Genomic DNA, 25,766 nt, shown 5'->3' on the forward strand with positions numbered 1-25,766 from the left:
TGAGAGCCTCATGAGGGCCGTGACTTCAGTCTTATTCAGAATTGCAACATCCATGCCTAGCTTTGTATCCATGATGCCTGGCACATAGTAAGAACTCAGGAAACATTTACTGAATGAGGATAAACATCATTTACAACCTGTTGTTGTAACTACAGTTGTATACAAGTTGTTGGGGCCTTGGAGGAGAGCAATTCAGTCTACGTGGAAGAGCAGGGAATGTTTCACCAGGAAGATAATACTTGAATTAGGTCATAAAAGAAGAATGGGAACCTGCCAAGTAGCTGGCAGGAGAAATTCAACACAGATGAAGGCAGAGTGTGTGCGAGAAAGTCTTAACTAATTATTATTAGTTCAGGGAATTCTAAGTAATTTAGGACTATAAAAGGTAAAGGCTTAGGGGTAGCTGAAGGTGCTGAGCTTGCTCGGGAATTACACAATGGAAAGTTTTGAAAAAGTTTTAAGGTGAGGTGTGACATGATCAGATATTTTAGAAAGATAGCCACCAGAGTGGTACAAGGTTGGGGGGGGGGGGATGGGGGCAAAGGAGACCAATTAGGAAGCCATTACAGTTGTCCAGTTGAAAGATCCTGATGGTCTGTATTCGGTAAATAACTCCATAGAGCAGTGGGTCTCAGTTCTGACTGGACTTCAAAATCACCTGCGGATTTTGTTTTTAATAATACAGACCCTTGTAGGCCAGATTCAGGATTCCTCCCTGGACTATGCCTTACTGCGATTCTCTTCATTACAATGAAGAGGAGAGGGGGCACCTGGGTGGCTCAGTCGGTTAAGCATCTGACTTTGGTTCAGGTCATGATTTCATGGTTCGTTGAGTTTGAATCCCACATCCGGTGAGCTTGAGCCCTGCTTCTCTTTCTCTTTCTCTCTCTTTCTCTTTCTCTCTTTCTCTTTTTATCTTTCTCCCCCTCCCTTCCTCTGCCCCTTGTGGAATTCTCTCTCTCTCTCTCTCTCTCTCTCTCTCTCTCTCTCTCTCTCTCAAAAAATAGTGATCTATGATTAAGAGGACACTAATAGACAGGGACTAGTCACAGGAATTTTACTGTCCAGTTATTCCCTATCCAAGAATATGCTAAGTCTGACCTGCAAATTGGGGATTTCAAGAAAGGGTAGCAGGGAGGAGTTCTGATTTCCCACTGGGCAGAAATTGTGGAGTGGCGGTAATATCAGTCCTTTCATTGTCTGAGACATGTGCAGTGCTGACATCTAGAGTTGTTTCTCTTTTTTCATTCAAGTCACTAAGGGGGAAAAAAATTGCCCAATCTCTGACAGAAACATAGAAAGCAAGCCAGCATAATCTCCAGATAAAGAATCTTATTCTATTGGTTCTACATTTTCTCCTTCCTCTCTCTAGTCTGTCAGCTGAGGAGCAGGAACATGAAACTTGGCATAACTTACTAGATGACACTCAGATGTTAAGAATTATCCTAACAAACTCCTGCAAGTTAGGGTTGTTATAAACTTACTGTGATAAGAGACAAACTAAAAGCTAACTAAGACTTCATTTGTATTGTAGGAGAAATTATTTTAGCTCTTCACCAGTTAGACCTTCTTCAGAAAACTATTGTCATATACACCTCAGACCACGGAGAACTGGCCATGGAACATCGTCAGTTTTATAAAATGAGTATGTATGAAGCTAGTGCTCATGTTCCACTGTTGATAATGGGACCAAGAATTAAGGCCAACCTACAAGTATCAAATGTGGTTTCTCTTGTGGATATTTATCCTACTATGCTTGGTAAGTAACACAATTCTGTAAATATTTATTTGTAATGATATTGGAAAATGATTAAGCAAAAATACAGGCTTTGCTGACTTGTTCATAACCTTGAGCAATTTTAACTGAGTCAAATCCACATCTGAAAAATGAGGATAATACTCCTCAGGATCCTGTAACCTTCATACTCTACAGTTATTTTTCCCTTCAAAAGATTCACAATCAGGACATGACTATACAGTAGGCACCAAAGATACTCAGGTTCATAACTTTATAGATATGATCTGTGTATCATTTGATTCTCTACCACTACCTCTCAAAAGTATAAGCATTTCCTTTCTGGATTATTCCATCTACTTTGAAACTACTAATTTTGTACAGTATTATAGAAAAGTCTCTTAATTCTAATGTATGCACATATTTCTCCTCAGAATCTTTAGATTGTTCTGTGCTATGTGCTTTACTAGCTTCTTAATGTCTATACGCATAATGATAGGTCAAGAACAGCAACATTTGGATAGAGGTAGTTAACAGTTTTTGTGAAGATAACAGAACAACACCATCATCAAATTCAGAGGAAATTATATAGAACTGTTAGTCTCTTCTAATTTAGCAGAGTACTTTAAATTAAATAACATTTAAATACTGAAATTCTTCTGTTCTAAGGCACCATCAATTGCAAAAAGTACCATCTATTTATAAATAGATTTTGGTGAAAGAAAAAGATAACACAACATATGTTTAATATGTATATATCAAAATGTGAAAGAAACGTATATCTGAAAAGCAAAGACAGAAAAAAAGTTCTTTTTTCCTCCTTCCTTCTGGTACAGAGTATTTCCCTTCATTTAAGTAAACGCTACTCCAGGGTCTTAAATTTCTTTACAGTTGTTTTCATCGTTTTCTTTTCTCTTTTATTTCACACCACTTCTTGTATCTGAACACACTTCTTTGTTGTCCTTTTGTCTGGTGATATTTTTAATCTCTTCAGTTTCTTAGTTGTCATTTGCTGGCTCCCCTTTATCCCAAAGCAATTATCACACTTAGTCATATCTCTGCCACTTTCTTGCTCTATCAGTTTTCAGGCAACCCTTATTACTTGCTCATTTCTGTTTTGATAAGAAATGTATGTATGATTATGTATATTTGTGTCTGTCTTTTTATCATCTTTATAGTTTTGTGAATATGTGCTTCTTGATGATGACATCTTTATAGTTTCCTCCTCTAGTTTTCTCTCCTGCAGAGGTCTCCCCACCCCACTTCCAAATTTGCCTTCTCTGTTTTCTTAAAGTACAGTGATCAAAAGTCCAAATGATTATGAAAGGTTGGGATGATTCGTTATCAGTGTTCCCTCAATATGTTTCATAGTGATATTTGACATTTTGTTTGTCTTTTGGACTCTAGCAGTTCAATAGACCATTATGCATAGGAAACTATCTGCAGTGACTCTTAATCTATGCTTAGTCACTCTATCATCCAATATATTAGTTGGTTAATATGCTTTGCTTAATTCAGTTTTCTTTAAACATTCTTTTACATTTGCCTACAGCACAAATTTTCTACTTTATAATTTTGATACACCATTATTACTACCTGCCATTTCATGCATCATAGAAGTTAAAAGTCATCTGCAAGATTTCACAATGTATTTACCTAACAGATTATATAAGAAAACACTAAATAAAGTTGGTTAGAATGAGGGAATTTATTACCCACTTAGAGGAACACCTGCCTATCCCTGGCTACTTTGTACTGCATGACAATAAGCATTTCCAAAACCAAACATTCCCAGAAACTCCTTGCATTCATTCCTTCCCTACTCTTCTGGAAATTATGTAAGTTCTCTCTGATTGCAAGCTTTTTCCCTACTATTTATCAGTTAGTACAGATTTTTAAAACTTACAGTTCTGTGTAGATTTTTACTTATTTTTATCTTTTACTGATTCTTCGTGATAGACTCCTTCTGAATCACATTTCCCTACAGAATATATTTTATTAACAGCATTTAGATCATGTGTTGATTAGACCTGCCCAACTAGAGTAAAGGAAGTGAAGGCAAAAATCAGTGTCTAATTCTAAAGTGGAAATTAACATCTTAAGGCTTAGCACAGTTTATAATATGTGTCATTACAAATATTTTTATTATCAAAAGGGAAAAGTTACATTTATGTGGTTGAGACAGGAAGGAGAATATCTGTGTATGTGTCTTTTTATATAAAACACTGAAACATCCTACGGACTGGATGTTAGCCAGAGATAAGGTAGAAAGAGAATGAAGCATAGATGTACAGGAAGAATCTTATGTTGGAGCCAGGAAACAACATGGCAACATTAGCATTTATCTAAGATTAACATTTTTACAAATGATAAAAGGTTAATATTTATAGAGCTCTTACAAATCTATAGGAAAAGAGAAATACCCTACTAAAAAATTGACCAAAAGATATAAACAAACAACTCACAATAGAAGATACACAAATGGCCAAGATACTTTAAAGATTCAAACTTGGTAGAAAAATATTAAAACGAAAAGATATCAATTTTCTTTCACATATAGAGTTTGCAAAGTTTAAAAAGAATTAAAAAATCTTATTTTGGAAATAGGCCTTCTCTTATTCTGCTTTTGGGAGTATAAACTGGCACAGATTTTCTGGAGGCAATGTGGCATTATGTTCCAAATTACTCAGAGATGTGCATACTTTTTGACCTAAAAATTCCAATTTTAGAAAATAACCTATAACTATATACAAAGATTTATCGGGGCACCTGGGCAGTTCACTTGGTTAATCAATCGACTCTTGGTTTCAGCTCAGATCATTATCTCACAGTCATGGGATCAACCCCCATAGGGGGCTCCACTGGCAGCACAGAGCCTGCTTGGGATTCTCTCTCTCCCTCTCTCTCTGCCCCTCCTCCACTCATGTAGATGCTCTCTCTCCCAAAATAAATAAATATCAAAAAATAGTAAAATAAAATTTAAAAAATTAAAATGAAATTGGTCAGGGCTAGAAGAGTTTAAAGCTACCTCAGTGAGAATTAACTTAAAAATTAGATTTGCGAGGACAGTAAATTCTATTTCACCTCTGCTTAATAAATAATATACAAATTGGAATAACGTATCTACAAGTCACTTCTTATTTTGTGATTCTGCTAACCAATTAGGAGTTTACAATAGATACAAGACAATCTATTCTTAGGATTCGAAAAGCCCCCACTTTATTAGCTTAACCATAGCTGTATTATCTTGTATGCATCTAAATTACACACAGACTATGGGATTAAATTTTTAGATCAAAGCCTCAAGCCAGATATCCTCTTCCCTTCCAGTCTATTGGATCTCATAAATATCATATAAAAGTTGGTGATTCAAAAAACCTCAAATAGGATATTCAATAGGAAAAACCAGCTGGGTTTCCTGTTTTAATAAACCTACCTTACTATGAAGAGGCTGTTCAAATTTAAGAGGCTACAATGCTTTTATTAAAAAGTCTGAATATACAAATAGTTTTTAAAGGGTATTTAATGACACCTGAAACTAATATTGCACTCTATGTTAACTAGCTGGAATTTAAATTAAAACTTGGAAAAATATAAAAGTTACTTTAAAAGAGTTTTTTTCTTTTCTATAAAATGATATTTTATGATAAAGTGGGTATTCTTAGTGTGTTTATCTTAGTAGGTGCTTTGTGGTATACTCTCACATTATCATTTTCTAATACTGGCAGAAAAGTGCCATTTTTATGGACAAGAAGTCTTTATATTATTAAAGTTGATACCATTTCAGAGATTATTCTTTAAAAATTACTCCCCCAATATTATCTTCTCTAATAACCTAGTACCAACATCTTTTGGCTCAGTTAGAAATGAAAGTATATTAAAATTGTTTTAACTTTAAACTTATTTTCATGTGAATTTTTTTCTTTTAAAAGTTGATCTTTTTTGTAAAACACCTGCCGTCCTCTCATATGAAAGATAAATCCATGTTTTTTGGATTGTGAAAATATAATTATATAAAAATGCGGTTGTGTTTGAAAGAATACTTAATTGCTAAGGATTCAAACTGCAAACCCGTCCTTGTTACAAGATCTTAATGGAGGGTTGGGAGAAGCATTCTACACAGACTTTTTTTTTTTTTTTTTTTTTTTTTACCTAAAAAATATTGCAAAGTTGAATAACTACAGTAAAGTAAGACTTGTGTTGTAGTCCTGAAGAATCCAGAGATCCTGGAGTCAGACTGCCTAAATTCAAATCCCTCCTTCAGTATTGGCCTGGGGCAAGTTACTTAACATCTGTGGTCTACAGTTTTCTTATCAATAAAATGTAAATAATAGTGGGTAATGCATAGCTTAGAACAATGACTGGAACACTGTAAACAATTAAATGTTAGACATTATCATCATTAGTATTTTTTATTCTTAGGTATGCCCTCAAAAATGTATACAGTTGGCATCATTGCCATACCAGTCTAAAACTTTATCTACTCATATGGTCAGGAAGAAATATATTGGGGCGTCTGGGTAGCTCAGTTGGTTAAACATCCAACTCTTGATTTCCGTTCAGGTCATAATCTCATGGTCATGGGATCGAGATCCTCATCCAGCTCCATGCTCAGTGCAGAGCCTGCTTGGGATTCTCTCTCTCCTCCTCTCTATGCCCCTCCTACATTCAAGTGTGCGTGCTCTCTCTCTCTCAAAATAAATAAATAAACTTAAAAAAATATACATAATATCTTATCTCTCTTCAGGAGACCATTATATATATATATCCAGGTCTGCATTTTTCCCCATTTATTTATTATTTTAATTTTAAGGCACTTTATTAAGAATCCTGCAGTTACTTTTAATCTTTCTTACGCTACCAAGAAAGATGAAACTTACTAAAATGTAATCAGAACGACAGATTTGCTAGAAGAAAAAAAATTACGAAAAATAGTTTTAAGCAAAGATCAAAGAGCTCTTGGAAATGCAGTTTAAACTAAAGTGCTTTTGAGGAAACCATTAATATATGAGAAGTGAATACCCAGCTTCCTGAGGCACAGAAAAGTAAATAAATACGTATTTATTAAATACGGTGGATATTTGATATGGCTTTTATTCTTCACCAGTTTACAAAGGTATATTATACTACTACTAACAGATTGGAAATAATTCGCCATTCTCTCTTTCCTGGACTCCTACAGTAGCTTCCTGATGTCTACCTACCTCCTGCTCATACCACCTTCAGTCATTTCACCACGCAGTAGTCACCGTCAGACATGTCATGCTTCTACTCAGAATCCTCTACTGGCTTCCTATTTCACACAGAGTAAAAATTCAAAATCTCTTATTGCGCTTGAGATTCTAACATGATATCTTCCCTCTCCTAACTCCTCTTTTACAATTTCATCCATCACTTTGACTCTGCTGTAGCCATTCAGGGCTCCTTGGTGTCTGGGGAATGAACTAAGCAGGTTCCTGCCTCAGGGTCTATACATATGCTATTCCCTGGGGTGTTGCTCTACCACTCCCATCCCCCACCCCACCCCCACCCCCAGATATCTTTAGGACTCAGCCTAGCCCTTCCTCAGGGTTTAAATGGCACCTCCTCAGAGAGGCTTCCCTGAACACACTATATAAAATAGCACCTGAACACATACTCGACATCCTTCTCTGTCTCCTTTCCTCTGCTTTCTTCTTCTTCATTGCACCTAGCACCATCTGACATGTTTATTTGTCTCACCATGTTAGAAGGTAAGCTCCAGGAGAGCTAACTGCTTTGTCCTCTGTTGTTTCCTTACACCTGAAATAGCACCTAGTTTATCGAATGAATTTAAAAAATATTTAAATGCACTCTTATCCCAGTTTACTACTGACTTCTCATAAACATAGGAGACCCATGTAAATTTTCTTAGTCTTACGAGCTTCTTTAGGAGAATTCAGCCTGGAATAAATCTGAAATAAAGTATTTCTTTTTTTTTTTTTTAACTTTATTTGAGAGAGAGCGAGAGCGTGCGCATGTGCACGCATGCGTGCGCACAGACACACACACACACGCATGCTTGCATCAGCGGAGGGGCAGAGAGAGAGAGAGGGAGAGAATCCCAAGCAGGCTCCACACTTAGCACAGAGCCCAATGTGGGGCTTGATCTCACGACCATGAGATCATGACCTGAGCTGAAATCAAGAGTCAGACGCTCAACCAACTGAGCCACCCAAGCACCCCTGAAACAAGGTATTTCTAAGTATCAAAGGTTATTGAAATGCTGAATACAGGGACTTCATGGGCCTAGGTATATGCCAATTGGTCCTTGCTTTCCAATCATCTTCCAAGTCCTCTTCTGTTGCCACCCAACGGCTGCCATGCAGACCAGCCTGACCCAGCCTGTTCCCTCGATACTTGGGTTCCTTACGGTAAGACCTCACAGTAGTAGCCTACTGTCTTGTAGCTCAAGTGAGTTTTATCTCAGGCTGTTCCTTTGTCTCATGCACATCCTGCTTAATGTCTTTGTTCCTTTTGTTTTTAACCAGTTATCTCTGATCTTTCTCTTTTTCTTTCTTACTTTCTTCCTCAAAAAAATCCATAATTATGATTGGTTGGCAGAAGATCAGTACTTATAAAATGCCCCTCCCAAGGAAATGGAGGATACAGATTTTTAAATTACATCATATGTAAAACATGCACCTTCAGAAAATTTATAGAGGTTTTTGTCTACTTCCTTATTCTCCTTTAATTAACCTATTTTTCCTCAAATACTTACAGTCAAGTTAATTTTCCTATTCAATTTTGCTTAACTCCTAGAATTGCAGATATATTACTTCCTATTTTTTATTGAAAATATTTAATTATACTTAAAAACCATGGAACATGGAAACCAGAAAAGGGGTGGAGAGGCAAGTACAAATCATTTTGGAACCGTCCCAAGTACCAGCCATAATTAATGGTAATTTTTCTATAGGAAAAAGACAGTTTGAGTTCCAAATACCTTAAGAGAAAGAGAGACACACAGAGCATGAGTGAGGGAGGGGCAGAGAGAGAATGAGACACAGAATCTGAAGAAGGCTCCAGGCTCTGAGCTGTCAGCACAGAGCCCAACACGGGGCTCGAACTCACCGACTATGAGATCATGACCTGAACCAAAGTCGGACGCTCAACTGACTGAGCCACCCAGATGCCCCAAAAAGACTTCTTTTTAAATTAGACATCTCTCATGCCTTATATATTTATATTTGATAAGGGAAAAATAAGTTATTTTTTCCTAAATCAGTATAATCCAGGATTTCCAACATATGTTCTGCAAAATACTAGCCCCTGAAGATGCTACTTGAGAATAAAATATTATGTCATCAAATAACTTTGAGACACATGGCATGCCACTATTAAAGGTTTATGAGAGGGGTGCCTGGGTGGCTTAGTCGGTTAAGCATCCGACTTCGGCTCAGGTCATGATCTCACAGTCCATGAGTTTGAGCCCCGCGTCGGACTCTGTGCTGACAGCTCAGAGCCTGGAGCCTGTTTCAGATTCTGTGTCTCCCTCTCTCTCTGCCCCTCCCCTATTCATGCTCTGTCTCTCTCTGTCTCAAAAATAAATAAACGTTAAAAAAAAAATTTAAAAAAAAAAGGTTTATGAGATACATCAGCAATACATTTACATCTACAAAAAATTTACCTATTTGATTTTAATCCTTGTTTGTAAACATGTATGACTCCTAAGCCCCTTTTTCATATAGGTCTTATTAATATCTGGTAGAACAAATGTGAGAAGCAACTGTGATCATTTATCATTTGGAAATAAATGACTGATTAAATAATATATGTTGAGGATTTCCTATCAGGCACTGTTCTCAGAATTTTACATAAGTATCACATTTACACCTAATATAAGCCTTTGAAGTACAGGTGTGATTATTATTCCCCTTTTACAAATGAGGGGATTGAGTTTTGGAGTGGTTAATATCATGCCCAAGGTCACATGGGTAGTGAAGTAAGCATTTACTTCAAATAGACCTACGCAGTCTATTTACAAAATCCATATATGGTCTTTTGTCTCTGCAACCTTTGATGATGTCATATGTGAATGTTTCAACTAATAACTAGTAAAAGAATAAGTTATTTTAAAATATTGTGTTATTTTGTTACATAGATATTGCTGGAGTTCCTCTGCCTCAGAACCTGAGTGGATACTCGTTGTTGCCATTATCATCAGAAACGTTTAAGAATGAACATGAATTCAGAAACCTACATCCACCCTGGATTCTAAGTGAATTCCATGGATGCAATGTGAATGCTTCCACCTACATGCTTCGGACTAACCAGTGGAAGTATATAGCATACTCTGATGGTACTTCAGTATTGCCTCAACTCTTTGGTAAATCTGTTGATATGTTTTTGTAAGTGTGGTACTATATGTAATGAGTTGACCTATACAGTGTTGTTCAAGAGATCTAGTAATCTTTAGTTAAATGCATAAATCTCTGCTGCTTTTTGTGGCAGGAGAGTCTACAAATGGTTGTCCATTTGAGGTGAAGGTTCTTTGTAAGTCATCTGAATTCCACAGCAAGTGCCCTAAAACTTCTGATCTGAGTTTCAAGATTGAAACCACTGTTTTCTCTGATCAAGGTGTCTTCTCATATTCATGCTTATCTGTCTCAAACAGTGGTCATCACCCTCTCATTATATCATGGTTTTAGCTATTCTGGAGAAATAACCCTTATATGTTGTGGAGCCTGACATTCTACATCTATCATTTAATGTTTGCCTCAACTCTACAAGATGACACCATTATCCTTATTTTGTAGAGAAGACCAGGGGTTAAATGGACTCAGATACCAATGAAAAATCTCATAGCTAAGTGGCAGGGCTGGGATTTTAACCCAGGTCTAAGTTTCAAAATCCATGCTCCTTCCACTCCACAAAGATGCCTGCTAGCTTCACTACTCTATGAATTAATCTTAAAACAACATTATTAAATTAAGGCTTTACTCACCCTTCGCCCCCTTTTCACACAAAATACACCATTATTAATATTCTTTTCTCCCTAAGTTTCCTTTCCAGTTACAAATGTCAAAATTATTAATTCCAAATAATTCTTCAGGGACCAAACTGATTGGCCTATGCCTCTCCCCATAACTGTAAGAGCAGGAGATTCTCGGCTTCAAAAGGAAGTCCTTAAATTTTTATCCTGATGAGTCTTGGGCATGTCTTGCTCATTCATTGGCCATGTTCTGCAAAAAGCAGATGTAACAGTCAAAGGACCAGTGAGTGAGCCTGCCTTTCCTATATTCTCTGGGGTTTATTGACTGCTTTCCCTGACCAAAGAGGTGTCATCTGAAGTCACCTAACAAAGTCACAAATGTCATTAGGGCTCTTCTGGCAAATGCACTCAAATAGGCCCAGAGAGGTTTTTTCCTCAACATGTAATGTTCATTTATTATCTCAAGTAAATTGTCATAAGATCTTTGACTTGGTATTTTTCCAATTAGATCGGCATCCCAGTTATGTCTTCCTTTTACCTAGGTAAAAAGGATGTTTGTGTTCTGAAAATATTTATCATTATTTTCTTGATGGTAGCAGTTAAGATACATCATTATTTCCATGGCTATTTGCTCAGTGGACAGTATTGACAAATCTAACTTTCAAAAATCAGAGCACAAGAGATGCTAAAATATATAGAAAACCAGGAGTAAGTGAAGTTGGGAAAAATAGGCCTTGACCATATAAAGAATTCTTATATCTGACAAGTTTGGGACTGCTGAAATGGGACAATATAAGCATTACTATTTTTTTTTCTCTGTATGTCAAAGTAAGCAAGGCATGAAAACCAGGAAGAATTAGGGCTAAGCCAGCTTACTAGTGATAAGAGTTTGACTTATTTCTGCCATCCAGGAATGGATAAGAAAAAGATTGGGACAGTAGGATGGTGGTAGGAAGATAATCTGGACATGCATTTAGAGGAGTGTTTAACTTTTGGTATATTATTTTACCATTAATACTATCTTTCATCTTATACTAAAAGGAACTGAAAATAAAAATAAATTCAAATACATTATCTGTCATAGAGTAATGACATTCTAAAAAATGTTTCTGTAGCAGATAAATATTTTGACCAGTACTTAATTTTTTTCTTTCAGATCTTTCCTCGGATCCAGATGAACTAACAAATATTGCTACAAAATTTCCAGAGATTACTTATTCTTTAGATCAAAAGCTGCGTTCCATTATCAACTACCCTAAGGTTTCTGCTTCTGTCCACCAATACAACAAAGAACAGTTTCTCAAGTGGAGACGAAGTGTAGGGCAAAACTATTCAAATGTTATAGGGAACCTCAGGTGGCATCAGGACTGGCTGAAAAAACCAAGGAAGTATGAAAGTGCAATTGATCAGTGGCTTAACACCCACTCTAATCCAAAAAAAAAATCTGAACAAAAGTTAGAAAATAATGTTCTAGAGCAACATACGGAGATATGCTAAGAGATTGTGATTAATTTTTATGTCTGTTCTAATACTTACTGATTTTTGGTTACTTTTAAAGAATGTATTCTATTTTAGGGGCACCTGGGTGGCTCAGTCGGCTAAGCGTCCGACTTTGGCTCAGGTCGTGATCTCGCGATCTGTGGATTCAAGCCCCACATCAAGGCTCTGTGCTGACAGCTCGGAGCCTGGAGCCTGCTTCGGATTCTGTGTCTCCCTCTCTCTCCCCTCGCCCTCTCATGTGCGTGCTCTCTCTCTCTCTCTCTCTCTCTCTCTCTCTCTCTCAAAAATAAATAAACATTAAAAAAATTTTAAGAATGCATTCTATTTTAAAATAAAATACTAACCATTATAGAATTATATATTTTCAAAAATGATTACTATCCAGACTTCATTCTTAACAACTTTTAACAACTTAATGGAGGTATTAAAAAGATGGAAGCAAGTAGTATAATATAAAGTTATGTTCCTGTGAATAATATGGAATATAGAGTATCTTAACAATTAGAATTACTTACAAACCATTAAATAGTTATCTATGAGTATCTGATGGTGTCTGATGAGTTATTTGTATCTGATGGGACATAGACCATTTAGATGTATGTGGTGGGAGTATTTAGAGTATTTGGTGGGACACAGATCTTGGATATGGCTGACTTTATTACTGTTTGGTTTTTTTTAATAGGTACTATATACACAAGGTAAAAGTTTTAAAAGGCACAAAAGAGTTAACAATGAGCATGAAGTCTTTCCCAGGTCCCCTTCCTGGGGCAACTACTGTAACCATCTTCCTAAGTATCCTTTTAGAGACAAACCATACATCTATAAACAAACTTTGTATTTTTCCCCCACACATAAAGTAGCTTACTATACAAAATGTTCTGCATATTGCTCTGTTTTTTTTCTCTCCCATTTAAAAATACCTAAAAGTGAAATTGCTGGGGCAGGATTGTATCTAGCAAAATTACAGCAAATTACCCTTAAAGAAGTTGTACCCATTAAAATTCTCACCAGCAATGCACTTCCTCACATCCTTTGCCAACCTGATAAAAATATATATTATTTTTATTTTTTTAAATTATGAGTAAGATCATATTTTCATATATTTCATAGCCATTTGAATTTCCTTTACTGTACTGTGATCTTTCTATTTCTATTCTTTGCCTATTTTTCTATTGGTTATTGGTCTTTTTTATTTTAGGCATGCTTTTAGATATTAGCTTCTTGTAAGAGAAGCTGCAAATATTTTTTTTTTCCTTTTTGTAATTTGTCTTTTGATGGAGTTCTGGTGTTTTTTACTTGTGGAAATTGGTATTTTCAACCTGTGGAAATTGGTATTTTCATGCAATCAAATTTATGAATCTTTGCTTTTATGGCTTTGGGATTTTATGTCATACATATTCTGAATGGTATTCTCCACTTTCCCCATTTACCTTCTTTTAGAGTTTTATTTTTTGACCTTAGATCTGCACCCCATCTGGAATGTCTTCCATAGTAGAGATCTAACTTTAGTTTGTTGTTTAAGATGGCAACCCAAATGACCTTTTATTGAGTAAACTAACATTTGTCCCATTAGTTAAAAAAATGCCACTTCATTATATAACACCTTTTATTGAATAAATCATCTTTTTCTCTATTGATTTGAAATGCCATTTTATCATATTCCAAAGTCTCATTTATATTTGTGTCCTTTCAGAACATTTTTTATCTTCCAGTTGACTACTTTGTTTACTAATGTGGTAGTCAATATCTGACCAAACTAGTCCTTTTCCAACACTTTTTCAGAGTTTCCCTGGATACTCTTGCTAACTTATGTTTCCCACACAAATTTAGAGTAAGTTTGTCCAATTCAAAAGTGAAAAATCTTTTTAGTCTTTTTATGAAATCATATTAAATTTGTCACCTAGTTTAGACAGAACTGACCTCTTTATAATCCTCAGTTACTTTAAAGACTATAGCACACTTTTCCCTTTCTTCAAGGCTTCTTTGCCCTCTCTCATAATATGCAAGCGTTCTTCATATGGATCGATTTTTTTCAAAGATTTTTAGAAAAGTAGGAACTTTTAAAAAAGATACTGCCTAGGCCCTACCCCACACCGATAGAATTAGAATTCTAGGGAAGGCACCTGGGCACTGTTTTATTCTTACTGTTCTGTGAAGCTCTCCAGCTGATGATCCTGAAGTGTAGGCAGAGATGAATTTATTCCTAGTTGCTTCATCACTTGTTGGTGGTATGCTATTTTAAGTGGACCTTTCTTCCATTATCTTTTCTAACTGGTTGTTTATGTATACAAATTCTATTTCTATATATTTATTTTATGCCAAAAATATGATATTTTTTGGTACCAATAGTTTTTCAATTGGTATCTTATTTTTTTTCAGTTAAAAAGTTGATCTGCAAATAATAATTTTACCTAACTTCCTTTTCAAACTGCCTTTGAAGTTTTCTTAATAAGCCAGTTCATCTCCTTTGTTTGCTCTTCTTCAGTGACTTAGTATGAACTTATCTTTGCAGTTATGTATGAATTTCTGAGAAATAAACTTCACTTCAGATACATTTCGAAGTAAAACCCTTATGGAAAAGATCTCAATATTAAACTGTTGCGATTAAGATGAAAATACACAAATCTACCTCCCTAGTTAAGCCTAAAGAACATGAAATAGCTACTGTGTGGGTGAATATGCTAATTATAGGGGGAAAATAAAGCAATAATAATAGCAATGTGGTTCTGAAAACATAGGCATGTGAAGATAAATATAATCCATCTTGTCCTACCCAAACTCTTCAAGATACATTCATTGTTACGATTTACCAAGCATACACATTGTTTTAAGCATATTAGATACAGAATCATACTTAGGTATAACTGAGTGTTTAAGGACAAAAGCTAATTCAAAATGGTATCTAACAACCATGAAAACAGAAAAAGAAGAAAAACTTAATGCCAGAATCTGAGAGAAACCCACACCAATTATAAACTAGATTGAAGACAATCTTTGGGCTTCCTTTTTACGACCTCTACTGCTACCACCGTAATTCCTGTCAGCCATAGTCTCTTGTTTGGAATTTTGCAATAGCCTCTTAAGAAGTCTCCCTGAGTCTGCCCCTGAAGTTTCTTCAGTCTGTACTCAGCAGAGCAGCCAGAGTGATTCTATTAAGATACATCACATCCCTTCACTGGATACTCCAAACCTTCCACTGGTGTCCCATCTTAACTCTTTAAGAGCCAAAATCCTTACAAAGGCCTACAGCACCTGAACTACCTCGCTGCATGTTACCTCACAGACCGGCTCTCCTTCCATATTCCCACTTTGTTCACTCTGTTCTGGCCACACTGGCATCCCTGTTGTTTTCCAGCATGCCAGGCATGCACCACCTCAAGACCTTCGTGCTTGTCAATACTTCCTGCTTGGCATACGGTTCTCCAGATTTCCGTACGGCTGTCTTTGCTACGTCTTTCAGGTCATTGCTCCAATGCTACCTTCTCACACAGACTTCCCTGCTTTATTTTTCTCCATAGAAATTATTACCACCCAACATAGTATATGTTTTATATATATGATTTGCTTATACTGTCCCCTACCCCTCCTACCCCACTAGGATGAAAGTTCCATACAGGCGCAGATTTTTGTCCTTTTTGTTGCTTAAGGTATCCCAAGTGCCTGACACATAGTAGAAGATTAGTAAATACTTGTCGAATTAATTTTCTAGGAATTTGAGTTTTTCAGATAACACAATGGATTAGAAAACCAACACTTTAGGCAATGGCAGGGCAGAGCTGAAAAGGAGTACCCTTCTCAATAAAGCAGAGCCTTCCAAAAACAGTAAATTCTAGCAAAAGCCTGAACAAAAGGGTCAACAGAGGGACTTTCTATCCCTCTATGTTTGTCTTTTTCTGTGAAAAAGGCCAGATACTGAATTATTTTAGGCTTTGTGAACCATATGGTCTTTTTCACAACTACTCAGTACTGTGCTAGTAGCATGAAAACAGCAACAGACAATATGTAAACAGAGGAGCCTGGCTACTTTAGAATGAAACTTTGTTTACAAAAACATAGGATTGGACCTGCGGGCCATAGTTTGCTAAGGCTAGTGTAGAACAATGGTTCACAACTTTACTGCAAACTGGATTTACCGGAGGCTATTTAAAATCTATTAATGCCTGGCTCCCACCTCCAACCACTGAGAGTTTTCAAAGAGCCCCAGGTGAGTCTAATGTGCAGTGAGATTTGGGAAACAAGGTTCTGAAAACTTGTTCTTCAAACCATAATCCAGAAACATCCACATCAACTGGGAGCCTTATACATTTTTATTTGTCCCTGTTAAAAAAAAAGAAATAAAATAAAATGGTGGATTTTGTATTTATCCTTTCTACTCTTTGTAGGTCTCCATCTCATTAAACCTAGGGCACCCTAATAAAAACTACTAGAAATGATGAAACTTGTTAAATGGCTACATATATAAAAATCAATACATAAGAATAATCACTAGATAAAAATGGGAATTAGGAAAAATATCTCACTCACATTAGGACAGTCTATAAAATAAATTTTAGCAAGAGGCCCAAACCTAGATAAAAAAAATTATAAAGTTCTACTGAAGTGTACAAACAAGATATGAACATGGAATGATAGTATGTTCTTGAATGGGAAGATCTTAAAACGTCACTGCTCCAGAACTAATGTAGAAATTTCATACAATCCTGATTTTAATCTCAGTAAGAGTTTCTTTTTTAGGGGCGCCTGGGTGGCTCAGTCACATTGTGCGTTCAACTTCGGCTCAGGTCATGATCTCACAGTTCGTGGGTTCGAGCGCTGCATCTGGCTCTGTGCTGACAGCTCAGATCCTGGAGCCTGTTTCAGATTCTGCATCTCCCTCTCTGTCTCTGCCTGTCCCCCGCTTGTGGTTTGTCTCTCTCTCTCAAAACAAAACAAAAAACTCAATAAACATTAAAAAAAAAATAAAGTTATAAGGCAGCATCCTAAAGAATTCTTAGGTCAAAAAATTATACTTCTATGCTATTTTTATAATACTTTCTAATGTTTATTTATTTTTGAGAGAGGCAGAGAGACAAAGCACGAGTGGGGAAGGGGAAGAGAAGAAGGGAGACACAGAATCTGAAGCAGGCTCCAGGCTCTGTGCTGACAGCAGAGTCCAAACCAGGGGTCAAACTCAGAACCTTGAGATCATGACCTGAGCCAAAGTCAGATGCTTAAGCGACTGAGCCACCCAGGTGCCCCTATGCTACTTTTAAAATGAAAATAAGAAAACGTAGAACATATGACACAATCAGAACTATATTCAGAAGAATATTTTTAGCCTTAGGCTTTTAATTAAGAGGAAATAAAAATAAACTGTTCAAGAAGTTAAACAACAAAATAAGTATCAATTTTGTAATATTTATAGTAAAGGATTGCCATCCTTCAATAATATTTTGAGAGTCTTGCTTTCCCATAGGAAAGGGAAAGTTGCAAGGAATATTCCTCCCACATTAACAAAAATCAAGAAAAAAAGGCTAGATCATCTAAACTTTTTTTGAGCCTATCAGTGACTAAGGTTGCAAGGCAACTGGTAAACTGAATTCAAAAGGGTGGCAAGTCCCTCTGAGAAGGTGATACACTCAAACTGGTCCACCTTTGGCAGAACATCAGGGGAGGTGGAGGTGGAAACCAGTAGCCCAAAGAGTGGATAACAAAACAACGGATACTTTGACAAATTCTTAAAGCCCAATGTGTGTGAAAATAACAACACAAATTCTGGGAGCCCCCACACAAGGGAAACCACCTCCACTCACGAACTTTTTTTCATAGACCTCAAGCAGCACTCATGAGAAAGATTGGGGGCAGGGCTGGAGACCTAATGGAGCCCCTCAGTGGGACAGGTGTATAAATGCAGAGTGGCTACCTCTGGAGGACAAGCACAGAACCTAGAACCTTAGGTTTTAAAAACATGTCAAGTTTAACATCACTGATATTGAGACAAACTAGCACTACATATGCCCCTGAAATGATATACTATGGACACATTATTACCTAGGTAGTATTTCAGCCCAAAAACTCTGACTCAGATTTAATTATGTGGAAACAAAAAGCAACGTTAGAGAAATTCTACTAAACATGTATCGTGGACCCTTCAGACCTGTCAGAATCATGAAAGGAAAAAGAAAGGCTGGGAAACCGTTCTAGATTAAAGGCCACTAGAGGCATAATGCAATTAAATACAACCCATGACCCTTGATTGTGCCCAGCAGTGGATCAAATAAACACATCTTTGTGAAATTTTTCAGAGAGAAGAAAAGAATCAAACTTCAAAAATGGAAAAAACAATGATCATGTTTACACCAATGAGGATCCAGAATGGCTTTAAGCTTCTCAACACACTTAAAATCCAGAAGGTAATGGAACAATGCCATCAAAATTCAGAAGGAAAATGTTTCCAATATAGAATTCTAACCCCAGCCAAGACTTCGGTTAAGCATGATGGTAAAATAAATTTTCAGACATACAAGATCCCCCAAATATACCCTTTCTCAAGAAGCCACTGAAGATGCTTTCCACCCAAGGAGGGAAATAAAGAACAAAAAATATCCATGAAATTAGAAAGCAGGAAAAACAGCATGAGATAATGAAAGGAGTCTCTAGGATGATGGCAAAGGGAGATGCCTGGGTAACAGGTGTCCTGGAGGGCAAACGTGATTGAATCTACTTGACTCAGGTATAATAGGCACAGTGAGACTCTCGCAGCTACGTCCTCAGCCTCTGCACAGTCTTTTTAACCTTACAACATGTCAGGTGATGTTTTCTACCAAAAAGGAAGAAACCAAGAAAAAAGACCAGAAACCCAAGAGGCAGGAATTCCAACCCAAGAGAAGGGCAGAGAGTTTCAGTGTTGACAACAAACATATTTCAGGATGATAAGTGTGTAGCAGGCCTGGAAATAAACCAGCCCACATAGGAGAGAGAAGGGAGTCTCTGATAAGAAGGTTTCCAAAAAAAAAAAAAAAAATTGGAATTGCTACATTATGTTACAAACCAAACTTATGGAAATCGAACTAAGGGACCATTTAAAGGAAGAATTAGCTGTATAATAAGGAAAATTAAGGCAGTTATTAACTTCAAGAAAACAAAAAAATGATATTCAAAATATACTATAACATTCAGCTGAGAATATTTTCATTTCATAATAATGTAAACACTAAACATAGATCTAACCTGAAATTACAAGATTATTGTATCTCATGAGAAGGTAATCGTGTCTGAAATCACTGAGTCAATAAATAGCATTACACATTTGTGATTTAGAATTCTGGAATTAAGTAAATGCCAGAAGGAACAGCAAATAGATTCTAAATTGGTTCCCTCTAGAAGGAGGAGTGAGGATGTGTGTATAGGAAACGATATTGTTGTTGGCCCTCTAGTTCTGTTAGACTTTCCAAACTATGTGCATGTGTTATTTTGAGAATCATTTTCTTTCATCAATGATTTATCAGGTCTTAGTAAAGTTCTGTGAAATGTAATGTCACTGGTAGAGTCTTATTTTGCTATACGAGAGCATTTCAACAAATTTGAGACAAATTATAGAATCACCTTGAGAAGTATTAAACTGATATTGCTTAGAGGAATCCCTGAATTATGGGTATTGCTCACAGACAGCACCTTGGAAGAAGTGGATCATAAGCTGGGATGGTGTATGTTACAAAGAAAAAGGCCCCAGCAAAATCCTCTGAGGGGAGAATGTGAAAATTAAACCAAGAGTCTGATTTCCCAAGACTATTGCTCTTCCTCTCCCTTAAGTGTTCCATCAAGAATGGCTATCCCTACACCTCTTCCAGAGCTTCCTTGGGCTCCTCTGGATGATACTGGCATAGGTATGAAAGGTAGTTTTTTCTTAGGTTGATGGATTTATAGTCAAAGCAGGAACATTTGCTCAAAATTATCTGAAATGTGTCATATATCGTCTAGTTCATTAATTCAAAACATATTTACTGATACCTAACCTGTATCAGGCCCAGTGCTAGCCACTGGAGATAGGATAATAAAAATGACAAAGGTCTCTGGCCAAAGGACAAAAGTTTAGGAATTAGGATTCCTCCAGGCAACTAACAGCACTGTCATCTGCATCTGCCAACCCCTCCTATCCTGAGCATCTTAAAGTGCCAAATGTGTCCTCAGTCTGGGAATGTGAACCCCAGCAGATGCCCAGGCCAGAAACACAGGAAATCTACTTACACTGTAATAATGTAAGAGGGTGGCTCAGTTAGTTAAGTGTCTGACTTCTGCTCAGGTCTTGATCTCACAGTTTGAGAATTCAAGCCCTGCGTTGGGCTCCGTGCTGACAGCTCGGAGCCTGGAGCCTGCTTCGGATTCTGTGTCTCCCTTTCTCACTGCTCCTCTGCTCACTCACTCTCTCTCTCTCTCTCTCTCTCTCAGATTAAAAATAGAGCATTAAGAAAAATTTTAAAAAAATAATATGAGGATACATAAAAGACAAATTGATGTTTCCAACAGGAAAAGTAAAATTTGTTTGTGAGGAGGAGATAGGACTAAAATAAAAGACAGCATTTAATCTAAACCATTTCCTGTGACTTGAATTTCTTTTTTGAAAATTGGCCGCCTTATCGTTCTCTTAGTCACCTTTTCTCTAGGCTTATTGGGGGCGTACTCCCTCCCAGCAACCTCCATCTGCTTGGAAAACAGAATCAAGAGAATGAAAAGCCATGATGACACATCCTCCACTGGATGGAAATATTAGGGGAAAATCAATAAATGCACTACCATATGCATAAAACCTATGAATGTCCCCTTCAGACTAATGCAGCAAATTTTACATCACCGAGAGAGCAGCTGTGAACCGTGGCTTCAAGTAATGAGGAGTATTTGAAACATCTGCAAATCACTGCTCCTCCTAATTGCCAAGCAACATCATTACTTTAGTTCTCTCCAAGTAAATACTCTCACTGATGGCCAGAGGAAGATACATGTTTATCAAAGATTCATCTCTTGGGCTCCTCTTTGCCCAAAACGCTGTTGGGTTTCTTGTGTTCCTGTTTGTCTCATGCTGGTGCATGTAGATCCATGCCATTTCTGATTATTATTTTTTTTAATCAAAACTAGTTTTTTTTGTTGTTGTTGTTGTTTTTTTTCCCCTACTAGCAATCCGTAACCGTAATCCGTAACCGTTTTTGAGAGGTACAGTCTCGGTCAGGACCCTCCTCTCTGGTGTGTCAGTCCCGGTTAGCATGCGCTTTTGCAAAGGCCGGGCAAAGCGACCTTCTGCCCTGTTTTGTGCTCTTCCTGTAAACTGAAGAGCGAACGGGAGAGGCACCCAGAACTCAGTGGTCCCCGCCGCTACTGCGAGCGCGCTGTGGGAGCCGCGGCAGAGATTGGAAGGGCATCCACCGGGACTGGGAGGAGAGCCACGGAGAAGGTGGAGAATAGGAATCATGTGTGTTCCTCGAGTGTACAACCCACATTTGAGTGACAAATGACGAGGACAACCTATAAAAACAACTAAGCGCGAGTCTACCCGAATCCATTTCCCTCTCTGTTGCGTGTGCGTTTTCAACAAACTTTGAGCGCCCCTCGCAGCCTCGCCTCCACCTGGGTTTCCCTCGCTTCCTACCTCCGCTCCCCCCAGGCTAAGGATGGAGGATCCCTTCAGCCCCTCAACTTTCTCGCTGGCGCCCAACGTCTCCGTACCCGTCTTTCCCGGCTGGGGTCTCAACTTCACTTCGGAACAGGGAGCCCCGGCCCCGGGGCCGCCGCCGCCGCCTCCGCCGCCTCCCGGACCGCCCGGCCGCCGCGTCCGCCTGGTCTTCCTGGGGGTCATCTTGGTGGTGGCGGTGGCCGGCAACAGCACTGTGCTGTGCCGCCTGTGCGGGGGTGCCGGGCCGTGGGCGGGCCCCAAGCGTCGCAAGATGGACTTCCTGCTCGTGCAGCTGGCCCTCGCTGACCTGTACGCGTGCGGAGGCACCGCGCTGTCGCAGCTGGCCTGGGAGCTGCTGGGAGAGCCGCGCCGGGCGGCGGGAGACCTGTCGTGCCGCTTCGTGCAGCTGCTGCAGGCGTCCGGCCGAGGCGCCTCGGCCCACCTCGTGGTACTCATTGCCCTCGAACGCCAGCGCACCGTGCGCCGGCCGCAGGGCCCGCCGCTGCCAGCGCGCGCCCTCGCCGCCCTGGGCTGGCTGCTGGCGCTGCTGCTGGCGCTGCCCCCCGCCTTCGTGGTGCGCGGGGGCGCCCCCTCGCCGCCACCCGCCGCGCCCTCGGCCCCCCGCGCTTGGCCCGGGGAGCGTCGCTGCCGTGACATCTTTGCGCCTCTGCCGCGCTGGCACCTGCAGGTCTATGCGCTTTACGAGGCCGTCGCGGGCTTCGTGGCGCCGGTCGCGGTCATGGGCGTAGCTTGCAGCCGCCTGCTCTGCGCCTGGTGGCAGCGCCCGCCCCAGGCCCCGCCGCCTTCAGCGCCCTGGTGGGCGAGTCCCGGCCGAGCCCCTGCGCCCAGCGCGCTGCCCCGCGCTAAGGTACAGAGTCTGAAGATGAGCCTGGCGCTGGCGCTGCTGTTCGTGAGCTGCGAGCTTCCCTACTTCGCTGCCCGGCTGGCGGCCGTGTGGTCGTCGGGACAGGTGGGAGACTGGGAGGCCGAGGAAGTGGCGGCCGCGCTGCACCTCGTGGGAGTGGCCAACAGCGCTCTCGATCCCTTCGTTTACCTCTTCTTCCAGGCAGGCGACTGCCGGCTCCTGCGGCGGCTGCGGAGGCGCCTGGGCGCAGTCTGCTGTTCGTGGGAGGGAACAGCGGAGGACGATGAGGGGACGGGGGGCCACCAAGCGCTTCACCGCCACCGCTGGCCCCACCCCCATTATCACCACGCTAGACGCGAGCAGCCAGAAGAGGGCTGCTGGCGCCCACCTCCGCCTCGCCCCCGGCCGCTGCCCTGCTCCTGCGAAAGCGCTTTCTAGCTGCTCGATGGCCACTCAGGTCACCGTCGCCGCCGCACGGCCTCCACGGAACACGCGGCGGGCCCGGGTCTATCCAGATCACAACGGGCAGGAGAGTCTCAGATTGACCCTGAAGCTGTCCCTTTCCTACACTCTCTCTTTCTAATGTTTACATTTCCCTACACTTTTCCAGTTTCTTCTCTCCCTTTCAGTTCCTCTCACATTTCCCAGTTTGGAGATGAGAGTTTGAGCCACTGGAAATTTTAAGAACAGTCAAAGATACACAGAGTTATTTTTGCATTTCTCTTTGACGCTCCCGTAGTGTTCTGGATAAGATAATTTGTTTTAGCGAAATTGCCAAGCTTTCATTATTTGCTGTGTTATCATCTGTTTTTACTTATTTTGAATCGTGTTTAAATCAAGTGTACCTTCCAGACCAGAGAATTTGCCTTTGCTTCCAGGAGGAAAATCCCCACATTGCTCTCCCTGAGGAGCCTGGAAATTGTACCAGCGATACTGTCAGAACTATAATCGTGCTGTCACTTCAGAGCCACAGAGTATTTGTAAAATAAAAACATTTCCCACAGAGCAATTAGTACTTTTTGTTACATGGTAATGCGTTTTCACAGAAGAAAAGCAGTGAGGCACTTATTTCCAGTCTTCCCTTCAATAGAAGCTGGGGTTTTGGAGGGACACAAAAACGCTTCCCTTTGTCCCTTTCAAATTTGCCCAGTTTCTGTAGGAAATTGTGCCCTTACCCACACGAGCCTCTACAGCTGAGACGCTGTGCTCGGGTGTAGCCTCTCAGCAGAGTCCCCAGCAAACTAGCTAAGGGAAACACCAAGGTGGTGCCTATGGGCGGGGCTCACTGTCCCGGCTGGCGCTGCAACCACCCAATGTTGCATGTACGCAGAAAACTACCTTTAAAAAAATGAAGGCAATGCCTATTGGTGTGGGCTGCTAAGAACAAGGTAAAGAAGCAGATTTAATTGATGACCTTCTCCTTTTAACTGTCCTTGGTCCTAGAGAGAAGTGGCAGCACTTATCAACAATATATCCATGTGTTTACCATTGCCTTTCATCTGAGAATCAGCATGCTTTCCATGATAGTGTTTCCTGTTTAAGCACAAATGTCAAACTAAAATGCAGAAAGGGGAAATGATTGCTGGAGTTCACTTGTAGGGCCAATGCTCTCTGAGGGCTTTCTTTGTTTACTTCGCCTATGTATCCCAAACTCTTCTAAAAAAAAATTTTTTTTTTAAAAATCTTTATTTTTGAGAGAGAGAGAGACAGAGCATGAGCAGGGGAGGAACAGAGAGAGAGGGAGACACAGAATCCGAAGCAGGCTCCAGGCTCTGAGCTGTCAGCACAGAGCCCGACGCGGGGCTCGAACCCACAAACTGCTAGATCATGCCCTGAGCCGAAGTCGGACGCTTAACCGACTGAGCCACCCAGGCACCCCATATGTATCCCCAACACTTAAACAATGCTTAATGTGTACTAGGCACTCAACACATATATGTTGAATGACTCATAATATGAGTCAGGCAAAGATAGAATGTATACAAGATTTACAAAAATCTTCATTAAGCTTGATTTACCTTCCTCCAAAGTTTTGTCAAAAAATGTTAGAGTTACAGGTTTTCCTTCATCTTTTTAATCATCCCCACCCTGCTTAGGATACCATGGGGTGTAATATACCGTGAATAAGTCAGTCAAAGAGAGAACACAGTGGTCTTCATGACATTTTTATTCATCATTATTTTTCTTCATTAATAAACATTAATTCCTTATTTTGTGCCAAGCAATGTTTTAGGGGTTGAACATGCTAAGATGAATAACACACATCTTTTCCCTCAAAGATCCTATAATTGTATGTAGGAGACAATCTGAAAATTACCACACAGTATCACATATGTTTTAACAAGGGCCCCAGTCATGGTGTCACGTCACCATGAAAAAGAACATCTGACAACCTCAGGAGACTGAAGCCGTCATTCCAATGATGGTATGAAGGAACAAGTAATGGGAAGGGGGGAATGTGTAAAGGGAGGGATCAGACAGAAGCTCTGAGAGACCTCAAAATATGACCTGGTAGGGCGCCTGGGTGGCTCAGTCGGTTAAGCGGCCAACTTCGGCTCAGGTCATGATCTCGCGGTCCGTGAGTTCGAGCCCCGTGTCAGGCTCTGTGCTGACAGCTCAGAGCCTGGAGCCTGTTTCAGATTCTGTGTCTCCCTCTCTCTGACCCTCCCCCGTTTATGCTCTGTCTTTCTCTGTCTCAAAAATAAATAAGCGTTAAAAAAAAAAAAAAAGTTTAAAAAAAAAATAAAAATATGACCTGGTATGTTGTATCACTTTGAATGCTTGCAACTGAGATAATTTAAGTCACCTTTTCTGTCATCTGTAATTTGAGAGCACCCTAACAGAAAAATGAATTCAGCTGGTTTAAAGCTGCTCTCTCGCATAAGTCCAGTGGTAGGGCTGCTCCAGAGGTGGTTAGTTGAGTAGCTTCATAACTTCACAATCAAAGACCTAGCTCCTTTTCAGTTTTCTATTCTGCCATCCTGAGCTGGTGGACTTGACATTAAGGTTGATATCCCCTGAAGTCACAGAATGACTGCTATGGTTCCAGGCATCACACGCAAATGTGTCA

At 39.6% G+C, this 25,766-nt stretch overlaps 2 protein-coding genes across 2 annotated transcripts in view; both read left to right on the top strand.

The window, feature by feature from the left end:
- Positions 1 to 12,280, top strand: part of ARSK (arylsulfatase family member K) — a 54,472-nt gene extending 42,192 nt beyond the window's left edge. The window contains exons 6-8 of the mRNA XM_030325124.1: positions 1,535 to 1,759; positions 9,858 to 10,082; positions 11,845 to 12,280. Coding sequence (XP_030180984.1) covers positions 1,535 to 1,759; positions 9,858 to 10,082; positions 11,845 to 12,185 — 791 coding nt within the window. The 3' untranslated portion in view covers positions 12,186 to 12,280. The remainder of the gene's footprint in view (positions 1 to 1,534; positions 1,760 to 9,857; positions 10,083 to 11,844) is intronic.
- A 9,401-nt stretch (positions 12,281 to 21,681) lies between these two features.
- On the top strand, positions 21,682 to 23,134 carry GPR150 (G protein-coupled receptor 150). The gene has a single exon (XM_030325152.1). It carries the CDS (start codon positions 21,830 to 21,832, stop codon positions 23,132 to 23,134), a length of 1,305 nt encoding a protein of 434 aa, XP_030181012.1. The 5' UTR covers positions 21,682 to 21,829.
- The last annotated feature ends 2,632 nt before the right edge of the window (positions 23,135 to 25,766 follow it).

The sequence above is a fragment of the Lynx canadensis genome, chromosome A1 (genome assembly GCF_007474595.2).
Source record: "Lynx canadensis isolate LIC74 chromosome A1, mLynCan4.pri.v2, whole genome shotgun sequence".
Taxonomy (NCBI): Eukaryota; Metazoa; Chordata; class Mammalia; order Carnivora; family Felidae; genus Lynx; species Lynx canadensis.

Coding starts and splice junctions, on each gene's coding strand:
- GPR150 (XM_030325152.1), top strand. CDS start 21,830: ATGGAGGATCCCTTCAGCCCCTCAACTTTCTCGCTGGCGCCCAACGTC.